The following is a 21,054-nucleotide window of genomic DNA, read 5'->3' as shown; positions in this document are numbered from 1 at the left end:
ATTCTCATCAGTCAATATCAATGTGTTTGTCAACCTGTGAAACAAACATAAAACAGCCTAAATGAAAACTATGACTGGCAAAGGAGTTCAATTCAGACCTTATCCAAAGGCTTGGGAATCGATTAGATATCATCTGATGCCGTTTTCTGGTGTTGAGATAGTTTTATATCTGGGAGGCTCAACTTTTCCAGATGTTTCATTACTGTTCTCGGTGTTCCACTTAGGGTCTCCTATGACAATTCGAACTGTTTGTTGTTTTCTTGCAAAAGTTGTTGAGTTTCAATCTCCATATCCACTGCCAATCTGGTTGGCCGAGTGGTTGGCATATCTGCTTTCCAGCCAAAAGGCTGAGTGTTCGAATCCCGCCGTGGGCATGGATGTTTGTGATTGTCTGTGAAAATAATAGTAGTGGCGTTGGTGTGCGGTAGACGGCATTGGTGTAGTTTCGGTTCGTTGTAGTTGGTGGATTGAGTGGTGGAGAGACCTGTAGAGTAGATGCCCTCTCTCGATGAGTCCTTGGACTCTCTGGAGGTGTGATGTAATAATAATAATATTATAAGGTTATTCTTCAGCTACTTTTTCTTCTAGTCTACCGTCTCCTTACATTGTGGCTCGACTAGAGTGATGTCTGGCAATCAAAAAAAAAAAAAAATCAGCTAACGCCTTTTATTCCCTTATAGGGAGAAGGCGAGGCCTTTATACCCTATTTAGCTTTTGGAGACTGAGTGGGCAGTTCAATCTCCACCGGTAGCCAATCAGAGATAGCTGGTCCATGTCCATCACTAATTATAGCAGCCACCCTTCAGTTCAAGTGTTAAATATTGTGTTTGGATTTCCCATCAATATTTTGGTAAAACTCATGCTGATCAATTATGAAATGAATGTTTTGCCTTTATTTATTTATTTTCGTACACTGTTCTAGTGAATGATATTTTTATCTGTGGCCAAAATTCTTTGTTTTAATTCTTCTGATATTTTTGTTATCCATTTTGTTTCAAGATTATATCATTTCACCAGTCTGCTCTTGATCATTTGTTTAAGTTTACCTTGTTTTAAATTTTTCAAATTTCTAACATCTGTTGAAAGTTTCTTTATTTTCTTTTATTCTAAACGTAATTTTCATTATGGGGCTAATCTTGGTTACCTTGTATAACCAACTTCTCTTGTAACCACAACTGCAGAACAAAAACCAACCGCTGTTTTTGTAGAAAATGTTTCTATTATCAAGCTGATGTTCAATATTACAGCTAGATCTTGTCTTTGGCTTTGTTTCATTGTCAACAGTCACTGTCTAGGTCTGGTGCTCTGCATTTGTTGTACAATAATGCATCTCAGTTCTTGTTGTGTAGCATTAAGTGATCCTGCTAGTAAATAATGATTTGGATTATCTGTATTCAAGAACTTTACCTGAAGTGTTTCTTCCATAGGTCTTGCAGCCAGCTGATGTTCTTGCTGTGAATCCACGGCAATCTCTCTTTGCAATTATTCAAGTTCAGCATCACTGAAAAATTTGTTTCTTACAATAAATCTTTGTTTGTACATTAATCGGCGCTCAGTGACTCTTGTATCAGAAAATTTATTTTTCCAAATTTCATACATTCACTTTTGGTATCTTTTTGATGCTGGATTTGATCATAATAAACTTGCATAATCATCGTCTTTTCGGACAAAATTCATTTCATTCGTTTTAATTGTTCCAGCCGCATTTCGGTTCTGTATAATGGCTGCCTAGCAAAAGAATCTGAGCGCTGTAATCATTTATTGGCTGATGCCCAGGAGCTGTAGCACCAAACATGATCCTTTTGACCTGGGCAATGACCGATCCAGTATGTATGACTCCTTTCTTCTACGAATTAATCATTTAAAATGGGGTTGAGGCAAGGCACACTTAGTCTAGCTCTTCTTCTAAGGCCAAGACTGGAAGGTCCTGCTGGTAGCTGTGCTATCACCAGCATATCCCTTAGCACCCTCGGAATGTGCAAGTCACTCCACCATGCTAAAGAGGTGTCCCGTGGATCGGATTATTATTATAATTTTTAAAATGCTTCAGCAGTAAGTGGTAGCCCGCACACTATTTCGATGCTCCATTATTTTAAGTTGTAAAGTAGAGTTTTTACTTGTGTATTAAAAATTCAAAGTGCATCAATGCATTCTATTCATTAAGCCAAACAGATTGATGTAAAAAGTGTAGGTATCTGTTAAGAATAAGTAACTTATAAGTTTTCAAAGCTTGAACCATACAGCAATCAACCATGTGACAGGAATACAAAGGAAGTCGCCATTTTAGCAGACATGCCAGGATCGCCAAAACCAGAATAATGAAGTGCTATAAATGCCAGAACACTTAATTAACAGGGAAGAAAACCACATAACATGCAGGAACTTCCAGAGACATGCATTTTCTATGCTTGAGATTGTCCGAGGCCACTTGGCTGCGAAAATCGAATGCGAAGCATGACAAGTGGAAGTGCCCACACTGTAGAGAAAACAAAGGAATATTGTCTCCAGCAGGAAATGTAGCAAACAACAGCACAAGAAATGAAAAACAAGGAGCACAACAATAGAAATCAAGTGAGTCCACTTTTAATGCATTACTAGAAAACAGATTACAATACCAAAAAGACTGTTTAATCATATTTGTTGGAGAACTATTCGAAAAACATACTGCACAAATTACTGAAATTATTAAATTTAATAACAGTTCAGTAGAAGATGTGTTGCAGCCCGTTAGAAAAATTAAAAACAGCATAAATGTGTTAAGGGAGAGATGGCATAACTTAATTAAAGACAACAGAATTATGGAAAAACTAAATCCTTTAAAATAACATTACAAACTCCTAAACTAACAACAGTATAAAAATGATCTCCTCAATGATCTCCTCATCCTCCCAAAAATTGCTGCTGAACATTTAAAAGACACAGTAATTAAAGTAAGCCAGAAAATTGGCTCTCTTGGTTCATCGATTGCCTCAAACAAGGAAAAGAGAAGGTTTTCCCCAAGCTCTCCATCATGGTGCAACTCACTAACAGCCTGACAAACGTTAACTACATAAAAGTTAGCAGGATTAAAAAAACAGTAGCCAAGGATCTGAATGGCATTCACGATAATACTCCCCAATGTCCGAATACTTAACGCCATATTATACGCTATGCACTCTCAAAACTTTCATACATCGATAAAAATGCAATCATACGGTCATGTGCATCTGCAGAGGGGAAAACGAAGCACTCCCCCAGGATCTAGTAAAAAATTCCACAGATTATAATCGTAAAAGTGATTGTGATATGTAACCTTACACCCTCGAACATGGGATGCTTTTTCATTTTAAAATTTTATTATGGGCTGGCCTGCTTTGGCTCAAGGCAGGGTAGTCGGTTCATCTTTTTCTGATTTGTCAAAAAAAATTTCATTGCTGTTATGAACAGCGACCAGTTCGTTTGTCCTCTGTGTCTAGAGTCACTCAGTGAAGTGTGATTTGTAAATTTATAGTGAAACAAATTTAACATGTTCATTGCCAATCACGCGATATCGCGCGATGCGAGTTCTCACCAAACGGCCGTTCACGAGTTATCGCGTGGACGTCGCTAACTAAATAAAAAAATTAAAAAAAATTGGCCACCACACGAAATTCCAATTTTCAGCTTGGCAATGAAAGTGTTAAACAGAAAAATGCATTTTTAAAAGGTAAGTGTATGTAAATTAATATTATTTTACTTGTTAGTTTTATTTTTTTTTTCTTTTATACTGAAATAAGTTAATTTAGGATTTTGTGGTTAATTAATTAGTTGATTTTTAATAAAATATGCCGTGAATTTTTTCTGTATGAAATTTTGCTAAAAACTGTATTAATTCCGAATAGTTTTTCACCAATAATTAAAGATCATTAAAATCGATGTAAAATTAAAAAAATGTATTTATAGTTTGCATCAACAAATAATTACATTAGAAATGCTAAATGCTAAAATAATTGATGTAATTATTTAATTACATCAAATATTATAAAAATGTATTGATGTAATTATTTGTCTCCAAGCTTCCCCCCCCCCCTGGAAAATTTTCTGTGGACACCCATGCATACGGTCAAATTGACGTGAAATTTGTAGCACGGGTTGCATAACACACACACGACAGCACACCCAACCGAAATGGGCACGCAACGCCACTGCAACATACCAACCTCATTAATGCCACCACCAAGCAGATCTAATCACCCTGGAACATGACAGTTGCCATATTCTAAACTCAATAACAGAATGAAAACAACCGAACTACTACAAAAACAGGACTATCTATTCTTCATATCAACATCAGGAGCATTCAAAAATACTGGCTGACTGCAAGTTTTTCTGGAGGATGATATTATTATTATTATTATTATTTGACACCTCCAGGGAGTCCAAAGACTCATCGAGGGAGAGTGTGCCAACAGCAGTGAACGATTGAACCCATCCCACCACTAACCGCGCTCAAACTTACTTAACTGAGCCATTAGTAGCAGAAGCTCTACCAATTGATATTTTAATACTAACAGAAGTATCCACAACAAACGATGAGGCAACCATCTACCAAATATCAAATTTCAATAACACAAACACTGCAGACAAAGTAAACGAGGCGGTGGTTTAATAATAATTAGCAAACATAAATTGGAAGTAATAGAAATAAATTATAAATTAGAATTTGTGGAATATATATGCATCAAAGTTTAAAATATCAAAGAAAACTCCTTGCTATTAAACGCAATATACAGACAATCAATTTAAGCACCAGAAAATTTCTAAATGAATTAAACCGATGGCTTTCTGCCACAGAAGAAGGTGACTCAGAATACCTGATAATGATAGGTGACATTAATATAAACATTTTGAACATAAATAACAACACAGCACAATACCTAGGCCGCTTATCAGCATATAACATAACCCCATCCATACAGTTATATACACGAAAAGAGATAGTCGAAAATACAATCATCCCAACCTGTATTGACCACATAAATATACAACCCCCCCCTCCCCCAAGCAGCTATGCAGCAGCCGTCATAACGTGCAAACTGGAAGACCCTTAAAACTCACTGCGACTACAAACAGTATAATAGCATCCTAAACGAAACTATAGTAAACGACGAAATGAGAAAAACAGACTGGATGCAGATATCATTTTTAGACTCTGCTGACGATCTATATAATAATCTTAAACTTACATTTAATAAAATATATAACGAGGCATTAATAAAAATTAAAATACTCTCCCAAACCAGACGGAATCCATAGATAACCGATAACATATTAGTAGACATACAAAGAAAATATGCCCTATGTTAACAACTTAAGAAGTAATCTAACAATATCGCTTTACAAGCTGAATACAAAAGAAAACGGAATCTCTTAACAACACAGATTAGAACTGCAAAAAAGAAACTATTATAGAAACAAATTAACAACAGCTCAGAACGACATAAAGTCGTTGTGATACATAAAGATGTACATACTGTAGACATACAGTATATACATCCACAAGTATCAAGATTTCACAGAACAATACACGCAAAACCACTGCCTCAAAAACAATGAAACACAGCTTTGCTTGCGAGCCCAAATCCTTCAAACGGTTGTCAAACAACTTTAGTCAACACTTCAAGAACTCTGTTCAAAAAATGCAGGAAACATTCACTTTTCACAAAGAAACATTCTCCACTAGGACCATAAGCAAGCCAATCAATGTTGTTCCCCACAGTAACAAAAGAAGTACTGTCACTCGCAGTTCATCAAATTAATCCTAACAAAGCAACAGTAATAAACGGAATCAGACTAAAACACATCAAAAAACATTCAACTAAGCTATGTCCAGTTATACTAAAACTGTTAAATAAAATATTCGAAACGGGGCCACATCTGAAACACTAATGACTACATTAATCACTCCCATACATAAACATGGAAAAAGAAACATTGTAAGTAATTACAGACTAATCACCACATTTTCCATAATCAACCAAATCATGGAGCGCATTGCGCATCGCAAACTCTCCACATACATTTAGAAATTCCAAATCATCCCAAAAACAGAATATGGCCTTCAAAAAAATAAAGGAACAGCAACACTCCTGGGAGATTTCACAGACCTAATAAACGCTGCATTAGATAAAAACTGAATAGTATTAGTCATTTTCATTGAACTAAAAAAGCGTTTGACAAATTAACACATATCAAAATCGGAGATCGTCTAATCAAGTGGTTCAAAACATGAAAAACACAAAGCATATTACATGAATAGGATCAGCGCATAGCAAAGAGGTACCCGGTAACCGGTGAAATATCACAAGGAGTTGTTCTTTCTACCATTCTGTTTAACATATACAAACACGATATTAGTTATCTTCCCCCATTATTTTTAGTGACATCTTCCATTAGAAGATGTCACTAAAAATAATGGGGGAAGATAATAAAAATAATATATATATATATATATATATATATATATATATTATTTTTATTATCTTCCCCCATTATTTTTAGACCCTAGCCATAGAAACTAAATATCTCACAGTCCAACATCTCCATACACAAAGCGTTGATCCTAAAACTACAACCATCACACAGGTGACACAGGTGAAAAGAGCACGTTATCTCGGACTTTACTTCGATGCTGATCAAAGTTGGAACAGCCATACAAACTACTTACAAAACAAACTGAGGATAATAGCAAGCAAACTATATCGATTAAAAGATATTGCTCCCACACACATAAAAATACTTATTTATAAAGCGTTATGCGAAAACATTTTAAGATCCGCAATTACATGATACGTATTCTGCACAGACTACAAACTTAACAGATTACAGTCGTTGCAAAATAAAATGATGAAACTGATATTCCGGGAACAAAGAGAACAGCCCACACTAATCCGGGCAGCAAGGAAAGAACACAAAATAGTTAAGCTGAAACACTTATTCAACTACACACTCATGTTAAAACATTATTTCAGTCCAACCTACACAGTAACCAGAACAGTATATCAGGTAACGAGATCACAGTCAATAAACAACATAACATATAAGTATAATAATCTCTACAGAAAAACCACCCGAAGCTTCTACATATTTGACATGATGAACAAATTGCCATTCGCTGACAGATACCTAGGAACCTACAGAGATCTTAAACAGACACTATATAGATATTATAGCGAGACTGAAAATCAGAGGGAAATAGTGCACGCACACGTACATGCACGCACCTGTAATGAATTCCTCTCAAACAAGCACACCATATCCAAATCCAACCCCCCCCCCGCCGCCTTCAAAAAAGGCTAAACCGTGCTCATGAAGTCGTCACCTTGCTCACGACTGGTACTGAAACAAAACATGAAATCACCACCATCTATTATCTTTCTCAGATAAGCTCTGCAGAAGCTTCGAAGAAAAAAGCAGAAATGCCATCCAAGCAAACAAATACGAGTATATCAAACAGAATATACTCAGAACTTGTATACTGAATTTTTGTAGAGGAGTAAAATATTTGTATTAAATACACAATATATAAAAAACACATTGGAAGAAAAACACAAAAGACAAGATGCAGAAAAATTATGCAGAAAAAAAAATCAGCTAATGTCTTTTATTCCCTTATAGGGAGTAGGCGAGACAGTTTTTGCTTTATCTAACTTTTGGAGACTGAGTGGGCAGTTCAATCTTAACTGGTTCCCATTCAGAGATAGCTGGTCCAAGGCTATCACTAATTAAGTGACACACAGTGAAGAGACGACACAACAAGGGGCCATGGCATCCCCCAAAAAGGGGGAAAAAACACTACAAAATTTACAAAAATCTTTTCCTAATTAAAAGTCTTTTTTTTATTATTTATGTTGTGTCGTGTCTTTTATTTCTATACTACTTATGAATTAGCGGTCACATAAGATGGGAATACTCTATAGCTCTCAGGAATCACGGCCACTGTGAACACAACGCAAACGAAGTAGTGCTCGAGCGGACCGAGCGCTACTTCGTTTGCCCGAGCTGGGCCAGAGGAGATCACGGGTATCATGTATTGGCGATCATTGCAGATGCTCAGTCATAGATCATATGCGATGCGTAGTGTGTATTCTCAAATCGTATACTCAACTCACCCGCCCCCCCCCAAAGATTGAATCCTAAGTGCACCACCGTCTGAAATAGTGTGGGTTCTACGGTCGATTTTCTTGAGTTTACAGGACTAAAAAACCCGAGTTTCCGGCAGAGGAAAAAAAAAAACGATTGGCTGTGACAGAGATCGACTAACTCGGGAACCAGTCGAAAAAAGGTTTAGAAACATTTCCTGTATTCGCCGTCTAGACTTGAAACGAAGTCTTCTTTCGTGCAGTCAAGCGCTGTGGTATGCAAACGCCACATCCACTGAGCTATACAGACTTTCCAAATTATGTATATAAATATAAACTCATTCCATTATTATTATTATTATTATTATTATTATTATTATTATTATTATTATTATTATTATTGAACTGTGTTTATTACTGCATTGTACAGGGAAATCTATGCACATTCGTGCCAATCCATATGTAAATAGGTCCATATGTAAATAAATCCATATGTAAAATAAAGAATTAAATACAATGCAGAGTACGTTAATTTTTTATAAATATAAATATACGTTTTAACTAACATTTTTTAACCTTGTAAAATATAAAGTGATGCCGTGTCAAACTGGCAGCCATTTACTTTTGTCTGTATTGTCAGATTATTTATTGATAAAAAGAAATCTGTCTCTGTCTTAAAACATGAGATTAAAAGCATTTATTTGATCAAATCTGATCCTATTTTATGTGTATCAAAATATTATTTATGATCTCTGTACTTAAATTACTAAAATGAAAAATAAAATAATAATAAAGTTGCCAGTCTATAAAACAGCAGTTAGTTGTGACCGACCGGCTATTGTTACTTGTAGAAAAAGGATTTATCAACTGTGATCAAATTATTGTTCATTCACATTTGCTGTTTTATCAATAACATAAATTTCTGCAATATAATAAGTGTTCAAATATATTAGTTTTTATTTCATTGCTTTGAGAAATAATTTCTCATTTCACATGTCCTGATTCAGGTAGCATTGCATTCTCTTCAAAAGTACCAGCCTCGAATTCACATTCAACAAATTGGTACTGATGACACAGGACTTGGATTGTTACCAGATGAAGAGCGTGCTTATACTTTTGTATTTCCTCAAACTCAATTTATAGGTGTAACTGCGTATCAGAGCAGAGAGGTGAGTCCTGTTGTATTCATTTAAACTTTAGACATGTGCAAATAGAAATAATTAAAATAAACACATTATTATTGTTGTTGTTGTTTGCAGTCCACATTTATCAAAAAAAAAATAATAATAAACACTAACACCTCTTTGTTCCGTATAAGGATAAGGCGAGGCCGTTTTAGCTCTATATATGTAAATATTTTAGAGATCACTAAAAATTATTATTATTATTATTATTAAGTCTGATATACTCCTATATCACGGTATCTGCGAATCCCTACTCAGATACGAAATAACAGTCTATGCAAACACATCAAACAGCCACCTAACAAAATTAGAAACATTATACAGGAAAATCGTGTCAACAGCGATCTGGACACCTTACACGCAACAACCAATATCCGACAAGCACATGGCGACACACAGAATTCTGAACATTAAAAACCTGAAACACTACATGACATTAACAAGGAATTACTTCAACATCACCATTCGCAAAAACAGAGACACATATTGTAGAACACGACCTACAACAACTCTCTATATCCCCACACCCTTCAACAACTCATACGGTTATTTTGTGAGATCACATCAGATACCTACGCAATTCAACAACCTACCAAGAAAGTTAAAACACGTAGATTTGATACTATTGTGGCTATTTGTGATTTCCAAAATTAGTGTTTCCGCATGTTCGAAGTGAGTTTTTTTTTCTGTCACATTGTATTTTTCTTTGATAAATGCCACTTTTGTTTGGTCTACATAAGTTGTAGGTTTGGTAATTACTAATGTTATATGCGTAAATTTCTGTGTCGTTTATTGCAATTTCGGTCAATATTAGCGCATCTATGTTTGTCAAGGTGTAGTTGAGCAGTGTTATCAATGTAAGCCAGTGTTTTCTTATACTTCTTATGTTTGTGTGTGTATGATAGTGAAGTTTGTTGTCTGACCATTTCTTCAAAGAGTCAAATACCTTGAAGTTTATGTTGTCTGACTGGATATGTTCGCCTATGTTTGAGAACTCCATTATATAGTTTTTAAATTAGTTGTAATCTTATTCTTAAGGATGTGAAAAGTTAGTGGTTTATATTGGTAGGCTGTGTAAGTCGGATTCACTTGTAATTATGTATACTCGAGTGTTTTCATTCTTTCTCAAAAATATCTGGGAATTCTTTGTCCACAGGAACTTGTAGTTTTTCTCTGTTTTTGTCTTCCTTGCTTGGTATAGAAGATTTTTGAACTATGGAGTCCAGTGTTCCGTGATATAGATTGGTAATAATAATAATAATATTTTTTTTTTCTTTTTATTGTTCTTTCAAATATTTACATATGTACAATGATCATCTATTCAGTATATTATTTTACAAGGTTCAGCACTTTGTGCTACATATAATGAGATTTAAATTGTAATGATGATAACGGTTTTTTTTTATATAACAATCATAATAATAATTTACAATTATATTGTTCAGAGTTACATAAGTTGTATAATATTACATGTTGTGGTTTACTATTTTTTTTTTCAAGTTTGAAAAGGTGTGATTATACAACAATATTTACACATATGCAATCTGCATATTATGTGTCCTTATTTTCACAAACATACGGTGTAAACTCATGATTTACTTTTAAGATAATTTTTTTTTTTACATTGCATACATTTGTTACAGTTATTATATACATTACATACATTTGTTACAATTATTATATACATTACATTCATTTGTTTACATATGATACGTTACTTACATTTGTTTACATGTGATATTTACATTACGTACATTGGTTTACATATAATACATACATTGGTTTTCTTGTGATACGTACATTACATGCATTTCGTTACATATGATACATCTTGGATGAGAACTAATTTTTTTTTTCCTTTCATCCTCGAAGCTTAAATGTAAGCTTATCTGAGGATGACACCAGTTGGTTATTATGTATTGTTTTTTTTTTTTTGCTATGTTAGGATGCTACGGAATACGTGCGTGTGCGTGTGCGTGTATAACTCACACGCACACGCACGCACCCCCCCCCCACACACACACACAATAAATTGGAATGTACTGATGCATCAGTAGTATAGCGGCCACTAGTGACAAGATCAAGATCAAGATAAGATAAGGAATCGTGACGTGATTGGTTGATGACGTCATTGTGGGCGTGGCTTCATGGGTGTGTAATGTTTGGAATTTTTCTGTGGGCAAGTGTGTCACTGGCTTCAGTTGTTGTGTTTTGGTTCGCGTATGGGATTATGGGTGATGGTAGAGATAAGGATTCGTGTTGTGATTTGTGGTGCACTAGTGACCAGATGAAGATCAAGATAAGATAAGGAATCGTGACGTGAATGTTTGTTGTTATGAGATGTAGATAAGTGACGTCATTTGTTATTTGTAAATAAATGTCGTCATTTGTTATTTGTCAATAAGTGACGTTGTTGTTTTGAATGGAAAAGGGAGATATATTAGAGATAAGGATTCGTGTTGTGATTGGTGGTGCACTAGTGACCAGATCAAGATCAAGATAAGATAAGGAATCGTGACGTGAATGTTTGTTGTTATGAGATGTAGATAAGTGACGTCATTTGTTAGTTGTAAATAAGTGACGTTATTGTTTTGAATGGAAAGGGAGATATATTAGTGTATAAGTAATCGTGTTGTCATTGGTGGACACTTCTGACAAGATCAAGATCAAGATAAGATAAGGAATCGTGACGCGAATGTTTGTTGTTATTGAGTTTGGAATGATAATTTAATTTAACTATATTCTATGTCACTCAAACATACAGTTTTTTTTTCTTCTATAGATGGTTGTACTAATTTTCCAATACATTTTGGGCATTTCTTTCCTGTTAAAGTGTGGGAATTCTTAGAGAAAGTCGTGATGGCTCTCGTATTTCGAGTTTTTCTGAATAATTAATTATATACTTAAAAAACCTGTCCTTAAACACACATACACACACACATATACATATTAGATATAAAATATCGCTAATGTATCCATGTTGATACTCTAATATATACCCTATGATTATTCTTATGGAAAAGAAAAAAAAAAACTATTCAGTATTAGAATTACGCTTACCAAAAACATACGAGCAGTTGTTATGTTTAAGTTAAATGTGACACACATCTGTCATTGTCGTCTGTGGAAATTCTTAGAGTATGTCGTGATGGCGGGTGTGATTAGATTTTTATGAATAATTAATTAATTATATACTGGTGTCACTCAAACATACGGTTTTTTTTTATTTATTTTTTTTTTTATTTTATTTTTTTTTATTTTATATAGATGGTTGTACTAATTTTCCAATACATTTGGGGTATTTGTTTCCTGTTAAAGGGTGGGAATTCTTAGAGTAAGTCGTGATGGCTCTCGTGTTTCGAGCTTTTCTGAATAATTAATTATATACTTAAAGTACCTGTCCTTAAACACACACACACACACTAGACATAAAAATTGCTAATGTGTCCATGTTGATACTCTAATATATACCCTATGATTATTCTTATGGGAAAAAAAAAAAAAAAAAAAACTATTCAGTATTAGAATTACGCTTACCAAACAACATGCGATCAGTTATGTTTAAGTTAAAAAAGTACTTACAGCTTTCCAGATGACTCTTCGAAATTCGATTATTCCAAAATAGTTCAATTTTATATCCACAACACAACACAAACACAAAAACCACAAAGAATGAAATTTCTGTAAATACTGTAACCTGAACTAGTTACTTCGTCCTTTAGATTACGGAGCGTAGATGGTGAGGTTTCGTCATTGCAATATCCCCCAGCGAGCGCTTTTCTTCAAAGGGGATGACATGAGTCACAACCGTAAATTGTGAATTTATTTTCCAATTTAGATTACTATCCGAATGGTTCGTTCTCTGTTTAATTCCTTCCCACAGTTGCTCATGCTATGTTTCCTAAGCATGGTAAGAAAGTCTATGCGCCTTTTTGTTTAGGGTAAGTGTAATTTCCTGTTTCGAATTCCGAGTGCTCTTAAGGTATGGAATTCTGACAATTGAAATTATTATTTTTTTTTTTTTTCAAATTGAATGGCTATTTTCTGTATTTTAAAATTCAGTTAACTATATATTATAACCAGAATAACTGAGTAAAATAAATAAATTGTGTGTGAATTACTTCCCCACACTGTTAATTTTCATTAAGCTAGTTTGTAGATAACTGAGTGACTCATTTCCGGTCAGCCAGTCATCGTTCTTTTCATAGCCGTATATAGCGCTTACTTCAAAGGTAAAATATTTCCAGGGTAGTGTATTAGTCAAGCTTTCATGTGAGTAATGTTTACTCACATGAAAATAAAAATAAAAAAAAACGCGTTTTTTTATTTTTTTCCAAAAAAGTTTTCATAAAAAACGCGTTTTTTTCCTAAAAAGTTATCATAAAAAACCAGTTTTTTAAATTTTTTTTTTTTTTTCCCAAAAAAGTTATCAGTATCAATTGGAGGTGACATCACTAAAAGATATCCGCAATCGATGAGCTCACTCATCTCCACTAGGCTGAGCAGACATCTTCTGGAGGAGAGGGGATGGTGTGAGACTAGGGTGATGGGGTTAGGTTGGGGGAGCTTTGCAGGGAAGACATCTGTCACCCTCTGTGATATCACAGTATGAGAGACATATGTTCCCCAGAAATATCCAAACACATAACGACATTGTTGTCATGTTTTGTTTGGCTATGGAATTGTGGGTGATGTTTTTGAGATAAGATATCTTGGAATTTTCCCAGGGTGACACACATCCGTCATTGTCGTCATGGTTTATCCAACACCATGTAGAAACATGTCCGTGAATCATCTGTGCAAAAGTTTCATTTTGGAAGGAACGGTCAGGGTTAAGGGTCAGGTAAACAGTACTATAAGGAAAAATAAACGAGTCAAGTGTCTTTGCAGTTACGACAATTCGTTCATCCTGTGAAGTTATCGTATTGTGTTGTGGTGATTGGTATCCAGGAAAGTAAAGTAAAGTAAAATAATGGGTGAGCCACAAAAGTCATCGAAATTTTCTTTCTTCAGGAAAATAGCACGAGACAAAACTCTTCACCTAGCTCTAAAAGGATGGAAACCGATTATTATTTTTTAGAAGACACGTACATTGTGATGTATTTATCCCGGACCACTTGGGAAAAATTACGCAGGAAGTGGTCTGATATCCTCGGCTACTTGCAAAGAAGAGTAGACTACGAAATGGACCTCGGTGATTGTTATATTCTGAAATGCCAAGATGGGGAACTAATACTTGATGATACAGGAGCTGCTGGAAGTAAGGTTTTTTCTATTAGTTGTGAAGAAGCTGAGAGATTTTCAACAAAAATGTACGACATTGATAATCATTTACTATTTTTGGAAACTGAATTACCATCTGTCAGATTAATGGGAAAAATTATCGCTCAACATTTAAATTCATCAATAGTAAAATTAGATTTTCAAGATTTTATCCAATTCGATAAAGATTCTTTATTTTGGGACATTTACGAACATTTTACAAAAACTGTTTGTGTATATTTGCTGACAAAAGAATACACAGAATGTTTAGCGAGGCATGGTGTCATTTCCAGACTGACACAATATCAAACGTATGGAAGTGTGGTTACCATGGTATCTGATTTAAAAATTCTTTTGCGTGACCAGCTATTTTGATGTAATGTAACCAAGAAACAGTGAGTAACAAAAATTTTATTCATTGAACTCTTTGGAAAATGTTAAGAGTCTAACTAAATATTGTGAAATATTTTAGGTAATTACATGTTTCGAATTTTTCTCAGTGAATATACTTGTAAATAGTATTTCAGCAAAATAAAATGTGCATTTGTAAACTTAAATGAACAAAGATGTGTTTTTGTTGTTGTGTTTTTCCACAGTGAATTTTTACTCAGTTATTCTGATTAGATCTTGATATTTAAATCCACAACTTTATATCTTAATGCAATTCTGTTTAATTATTTTAAAAAATCACAACTGTGAAATTAATGCCAGGACAAGAAAAAAAAAAGTGTTGAAAACGAAAATCCATGTATTGATTATTTTAGAAATTGTCTAATGCTATCTATTGACATTATTTGAGTTATCTGAAAACAAATCGTTCACATAATCGAAAATCCGAACTGTTAGAATTTGGTTATTTTACAGAGAGAGAAAGAGAGAAGCATCTAATTAAACCAACAAAACGTGACTTTAACACTTCTTTAAAGTTTGGCATAGAGAAAATGTTAGTACTCTACAGATAACACATATACAAAATTTTACCTTTCCCTACACAAAGTAAGATAAAAACACACCAACAGTATATCCAACAGCATGTGAAAACATGTCGTTGAGTCATCTGCGCAAAGGTTCATTTTTGAAGGAACGGTCAGGGTAGGGGATGGTAAGTGTAAACAGTACTATAAGGAAATACCAGAGAGTCGAGTGAGTTTGGACTTAAGGTAATCGTTCATCCACTGCAGCTGCTGTTTTGTGATTTGTGTTTGGTAATGCAAAAATAATGGGTGAGCCACAAATTCATTGAAAGTTTCTTTGTGAAAAGTTCTAATTGTTTAGAATTTTGTAAACGAAAGTTACCATAAAGTATACGATCAGAGCTAATAATCAGTGAAATAATAATAAATAACTATTTATTTGTGGTGCCATATGAAGTAATCGAAGAAGAAGAATGAAGGAAAACGATTATGAAAAATCGACAGTGGGTGAAAAATACGAATTTTCACTTATCATTGGGATAATTGATGTACAATTTTTGTTGAATAGCAGTTCAAATTTATTTCCTAAAGAAATTTGTATTTCTGATGGTTTTAGTGTAAGATATGCAGTGACAAAATCACCTTGTAGTTGGAAAGAATTACCTGAAAGAGTTAAAAAACAGAATTCTTGGTTAATAAAATATAACCATCAGCTGAAGTGGGAAATTGGTTCACTAGCTTTGGACAAACTAAGAGATTGGATGATAGAATCAACATGCAAATATCATATATTACTTGCCAAAGGAAGAGAAAAATCAAAAACATTAACGAAGTTAATAGGGAGGCCTGTTCTTGATTTAAATGAAATTGGATGCCCAAAACGTGAAAACATAATGTGTACTTTTAAATGCTTTTGGAAACATAACGAAAGATTCTGTGCTTTTAATAATTCTCTGAAGTATACGTATTGGATTCGAAAATATAAATATGCAACCCTTAATTTTAGTACTACAGTAATAAATTCCCAACAAACAACCACCAAATGAAAATTAACTTTCAGATGAGAATCACATTGTCAAAACCATACGATGGTAATTCCACAGCCATGGAAGAACCTTTGATGTATTTTTCAATTTATTTATTTTCTGTATTGTTAGATTCAGTAAATACAATTGTAAATAATATTTCATTCAATAAAATGTGTAAATTAAATGAACAAATTGGGTGTCGTAGATGTGTTATACAAATTTAAGAAAGAAGATAACATTTTTTTTTTTTTTTTTTTTTTTTCCTTGTGAAATTTCATGCCACAAAGTAACCAGAGAATTTTTTTTTTTGATTCATTGAAGTAAAAGTCTTATTTGTTCGTTATCTAGAAACAAAGTTAATGAATGAAACCTAACAGTGTGGGAAAAATCAGAACCAATGGAAAACCAATAATCACAACATGTGACAATGAATAATTTAGTTCTCATCGATCAGACAAGGTCAAATTACGAACCTTTGCTACCCATCAGTAGAGTAACACCTCGAAAACTCTTAGTCACAACATTAAGCTTGAGTGCAATATGTGTAGGATAGGAAGTGATGCGAACAAGTTAGGTCTCAAAGATCACATGAGGTCATTTACAAATCTTTGCTACCTAACACTATTGTAAACATTACTCACATGAAAGCTTGACTAATACACTACCCTGGAAATATTTTACCTTTGAAGTAAGCACTATATACGGCTATGAAAAGAACGATGACTGGCTGACCGGAAATGAGTCACTCAGTTATCTACAAACTAGCTTAATGAAAATTAACAGTGTGGGGAAGTAATTCACACACAATTTATTTATTTTACTCAGTTATTCTGGTTATAATATGTAGTTAACTGAATTTTAAAATACAGAAAATAGCCATTCAATTTGAAAAAAAAAAAAAAATAATAATTTCAATTGTCAGAATTCCATATCTTAACAGCACTCGGAATTCGAAACAGGAAATTACACTTACCCTAAACAAAAAGGCGCATAGACTTTCCTACCATGCTTAGGAAACATAGCATGAGCAACTGTGGGAAGGAATTAAACAGAGAACGAACCATTCGGATAGTAATCTAAATTGGAAAATAAATTCACAATTTACGGTTGTGACTCATGTCATCCCCTTTGAAGAAAAGCGCTCGCTGGGGGATATTGCAATGACGAAACCTCACCATCTATGCTCCGTAATCTAAAGGACGAAGTAACTAGTTCAGGTTACAGTATTTACAGAAATTTCATTCTTTGTGGTTTTTGTGTTTGTGTTGTGTTGTGGTTATAAAATTGAACTATTTTGGAATAATCGAATTTCGAAGAGTCATCTGGAAAGCTGTAAGTACTTTTTTAACTTAAACATAACTGATCGCATGTTGTTTGGTAAGCGTAATTCTAATACTGAATAGTTTTTTTTTTTTTTTCCCATAAGAATAATCATAGGGTATATATTAGAGTATCAACATGGACACATTAGCAATTTTTATGTCTAGTGTGTATGTGTGTGTGTGTGTGTGTGTGTGTTTAAGGACAGGTACTTTAAGTATATAATTAATTATTCAGAAAAGCTCGAAACACGAGAGCCATCACGACTTACTCTAAGAATTCCCACCCTTTAACAGGAAACAAATACCCCAAATGTATTGGAAAATTAGTACAACCATCTATATAAAATAAAAAAAAAAAATAAAAATAAAATAAATAAATAAAAAAAACCCGTATGTTTGAGTGACACCAGTATATAATTAATTAATTATTCATAAAAATCTAATCACACCCGCCATCACGACATACTCTAAGAATTTCCACAGACGACAATGACAGATGTGTGTCACATTTAACTTAAACATAACAACTGCTCGTATGTTTTTGGTAAGCGTAATTCTTATACTGAATAGTTTTTTTTTTTTTTTTCCATAAGAATAATCATAGGGTATATATTAGAGTATCAACATGGATACATTAGCGATATTTTATATCTAATATGTATATGTGTGTGTGTATGTGTGTTTAAGGACAGGTTTTTTAAGTATATAATTAATTATTCAGAAAAACTCGAAATACGAGAGCCATCACGACTTTCTCTAAGAATTCCCACACTTTAACAGGAAAGAAATGCCCAAAATGTATTGGAAAATTAGTACAACCATCTATAGAAGAAAAAAAAACTGTATGTTTGAGTGACATAGAATATAGTTAAATTAAATTATCATTCCAAACTCAATAACAACAAACATTCGCGTCACGATTCCTTATCTTATCTTGATCTTGATCTTGTCAGAAGTGTCCACCAATGACAACACGATTACTTATACACTAATATATCTCCCTTTCCATTCAAAACAATAACGTCACTTATTTACAACTAACAAATGACGTCACTTATCTACATCTCATAACAACAAACATTCACGTCACGATTCCTTATCTTATCTTGATCTTGATCTGGTCACTAGTGCACCACCAATCTCAACACGAATCCTTATCTCTAATATATCTCCCTTTTCCATTCAAAACAACAACGTCACTTATTTACAAATAACAAATGACGACATTTATTTACAAATAACAAATGACGTCACTTATCTACATCTCATAACAACAAACATTCACGTCACGATTCCTTATCTTATCTTGATCTTCATCTGGTCACTAGTGCACCACAAATCACAACACGAATCCTTATCTCTACCATCACCCATAATCCCATACGCGAACCAAAACACAACAACTGAAGCTAGTGACACACTTGCCCACAGAAAAATTCCAAACATTACACACCCATGAAGCCACGCCCACAATGACGTCATCAACCAATCACGTCACGATTCCTTATCTTATCTTATCTTGATCTTGTCACTAGTGGCCGCTATACTACTTGCGTCGCTGAACTGGAAGCCTGAGCGAATATATTGTGTTTCATTAAGTTTGTATGGTATTTTGGGTGCGTGTTTCTTGTTCGTAGTATGTCCTTAGAGCTCTTTTCAGGCTATTGTAGTTTGTAAGGTTTCTGTATTCAAAAGGTAATTTGTTTATCATGTCTGGGATGTAGAAGTTTCGCGTTGCCTTTCCGTAGTGATTATTGAATTTATATGTGATATAATTAGTAGTCTGAGGTCTTATTATACGGTATGTATTTCTAACTGTCCTGTAGTTGGCATCGAAATAATGTTTTAGCATGGCTGCATAGTGACATAAATGTTTTGCTGTCAGTATTTTGTGTTCTGCCATTGCAATGTTTATAAGGTCGTGATTTTTTCTTTGTTCCCAAAAGATCAGTTTTGTCATTTTGTACTGTAGTTACATTAATCTATTTAAGTGTTTATTATCTATTTAATATTAATATTAATATTAATATTAATACATTATTATCTATTTAATAATAATAATAATAATAATAATAATAATAATAATAATATGATAATATTTCATATAAATTACATACATATGATTATTACAGACATTTTTTGCATGTTTACACTTTATGTGCAAAATAATATTTTTTTTTTATTTTCACCACACAGAGTATTTACATATTTACAATTAATGCATATTACATTTGGAAAAAAAAAATCAGCTAACACCTTTTTATTCCCTAATAGGGAGTTGGCGAGGCCTTTATACCCTATCTAGCTTTTGGAGACTGAGTGGGCAGTTAAATCTCCACCGGTAGCCAATCAGAGATAGCTGGCCCATGTCTATCACTAATTATAGCAGCCACCGATGAAGAGGCTGGCAAACAAGCGCTGCCATCTCTTGGTACCTAACCCTAACAAGATATGTCACTGTCTGAAATACTGTGGGTACTATGGTCGATTTTCTTGAGTTTACGGGACGAAAAACCCGAGTTTTCGGGAGGAAAAATCAGCTTGCCCATGCCAGAGATCGACGAACTCGGGAACCGGTCGAAGATAGGCTTAGAAAAAGTTCCTCCAGTCAGCGACTAGACTAGAACCTAGGTCTAACTTCAAGCGGCCAAGCGCAGAGGACGCAAGCACCACTTCCACTGAGCTACACATACTGTTCGCAGTTTAAGGCACATTATTTCTTTTCAATGTTTTTTCTTTGGATACAAATTTATATACTTATATATATACTGTATATATATAAAAATTTTTTTTTTTTTTTTTTTTTTTTCAAAATTCATTTTCACTCGGTTGGAATATTATAAAAAAAGGTTTAATGACTATTACCGAGAGAAAAAAGATGACAATATATATTTAAAAAAGATACTACTAGTTTACTAGTTTCGTTACATGAACATCCTCAGGTATCACAATCAAAGAAGTATATAAAAAATTACAGAGACTTAAAATTGTACTAACAGAACAAGTATAAAAAACAGTAGCGTGTTTGAAAAAAATGCAAGTATGAGTTCCAAACAAACGAATACTACGCGCTGTCGCGAGTGCGCCAGTACTGAACAGAAGCAACGTGTGCGTCAGAGAGATTGTAACTCAGGCTGTTGTTGATATGAGAGGAATCTAGAGAAATTTCCCTAGATTCAACAATCTTTCTTTCGAGTTCTTCGTAGCACACATGGATGTTAGCAGTTTGAGTCCAGTTTACAATG

The 21,054-nt window shown here is 33.9% G+C and overlaps 1 protein-coding gene across 1 annotated transcript in view; it reads left to right on the top strand.

Moving 5' to 3' along the window:
* The window catches only part of LOC150104357 (T-box transcription factor TBX20-like), a 51,555-nt gene that overhangs the window by 23,037 nt on the left and 7,464 nt on the right, over positions 1–21,054 (top strand). Inside the window, exon 5 of the mRNA XM_090396463.1 lies at positions 9,107–9,268. Coding sequence (XP_090252589.1) covers positions 9,107–9,268 — 162 coding nt within the window. The remainder of the gene's footprint in view (positions 1–9,106; positions 9,269–21,054) is intronic.

This window comes from Typopeltis vanoorti, chromosome 8 (assembly GCF_054136105.1).
Source record: "Typopeltis vanoorti isolate ZY-2024b chromosome 8, IOZ_Tvanoo_1.0, whole genome shotgun sequence".
Lineage (NCBI taxonomy): Eukaryota > Metazoa > Arthropoda > Arachnida > Uropygi > Thelyphonidae > Typopeltis > Typopeltis vanoorti.
Note: the sequence above shows the minus strand (reverse complement) of the source record. Positions and strands in the feature narration are given on the sequence as shown.